The 1546-nt window shown below is 45.2% G+C and overlaps 1 protein-coding gene across 1 annotated transcript; it reads right to left on the bottom strand.

Moving 5' to 3' along the window:
• Nucleotides 1-391: 391 nt before the first annotated feature.
• Nucleotides 392-908, bottom strand: LOC121965700 (barH-like 1 homeobox protein; the record flags this gene model as incomplete). The annotated part of the gene is made up of 1 exon (XM_042515827.1): nucleotides 392-908. A coding segment is annotated over exon 1 (517 nt), but the record flags the coding sequence as incomplete, so codon positions are not given.
• Between the last annotated feature and the right edge of the window lie 638 nt (nucleotides 909-1546).

The raw sequence follows: 1546 nt of genomic DNA, 5'->3' as shown, positions 1-1546 counted from the left end.
ATATTTTAAATTATTAAAAGTTAATTTATTGCTTTTTGTTCCAACTTCATACCCTACGATATTTTTTCCAGTTTGCACCACTAATTTTGTACAACACATCTTTATGATGTTATTGTCTTTTATCTATTATTTAGTCATTATTGAATTTATTATTTATGAGTTTTGTCCGAATTATAAATTTAAAAAATAATATTAAAAAGGCATAAAAAGTAGCACCAGAAGCAGACAATTCGCAGTTCCACAACATGCAAAAAAAATGCAGACCAAGAAAGGTAGAATTACTTTTTAAAAAAACATAAACAAAAACGGATAGCTACAATTATTGGCACATTTTAAAATATTTTTTGAGCCAAAAGTCCAGTAAGAAACCAAAAGACCAAATCAGTTTCACCTCCAATCTCATCTCTAAAGCAGAGCAGCCCCCTCACTGTGTCTGCAGACAGTTTTCTCTCCTTACCTTTATATTCACTGTCTGACGACGAGTTGCTGTGGATTTTCTCCATAAAGTCTTCCGCTATCTTGGACGCCAGCCTCCCCGCCTCCTGAGTCGGCTGTCCATTGCTGGAGTAAGGCGCGCACGCGGCCAGAGGCTTACAGTCCGCGAGAATATCTCTGATGAGAAACGACGAGGTCACGGTCCTCTGCTGCGACCCCGCAGATATCTGCGCGTGCTGCAGGTGCGGCGGCAGGCCGACGCCGTGACCTTGCCTCTGGGCCACCTCGTCCACGCACTCCCTCCTCGGCGACGGAGGCGACGAGCAGCCGCTCTCCACGTCTGATCGCGGGCTGAACTCCAGAGGCGAGCGGCACTCCCCGACCAGGCTGTCCCCTTTGGACACCGGACTTCCAGGCCTGTGGGACAGCAGTGAGTCGATGCCAAAACTGGACCCGTTGGCGGACGCCTCCATTGTCTCGATCGAGGCCTCCTCAAACTACCATTTGGTATTCAGGACAAGTTTTATTTTAGGGAGGGAGGGGGGGTTTGTTGAAGTCTAAGTTGATCCAGCAGAGGAGAAAGAACCCCCCTCCCCGCACCAAATGTTTTTGGGTTTGCTACAAATGATTATTCATCCGCTGTTTCCGACTAAAGAGCAAATATCTCCAGGCTAAGTTACAACAATCGTCCACGCATCCGATTTTTTTTTTGTGAGATGAGTCCTCCTGAAATCGATGCAGCCTCTTCTGAGTCGATTCTTCTGGCTTCTTTTTAGACCAACTCCTCCTGTTTGAGTTCAGAAGCCTCGTCGGGAGGATGAACCAGTTATTGCTGAAATTATGTCACCTGCAGAACACGAAAATGTGCAGAAATTATTACTATTTCTGGAAATTTGGGAGCAGTCTTCGGAGAAACAAAAAAGCGTTTCAGCACCATGGACAGGTACAGGCGCGTCAGACCTGAGAGAGGACCGGATGAAAATGTTCAGCTCGTCATGTGGCCACACAGATGACAGATGAAAAATGTTCGCATTCCTTTATGTAGAACAATAAAACCTTTAAAAACTCGAAGCAGAGGAAGAGAAAAGACAGAGAGAGGAAGAGATAGAGA

The sequence above is a fragment of the Plectropomus leopardus genome, unplaced genomic scaffold, assembly GCF_008729295.1.
Source record: "Plectropomus leopardus isolate mb unplaced genomic scaffold, YSFRI_Pleo_2.0 unplaced_scaffold21259, whole genome shotgun sequence".
Classification (NCBI taxonomy): domain Eukaryota; kingdom Metazoa; phylum Chordata; class Actinopteri; order Perciformes; family Serranidae; genus Plectropomus; species Plectropomus leopardus.
Note: the sequence above shows the minus strand (reverse complement) of the source record. Positions and strands in the feature narration are given on the sequence as shown.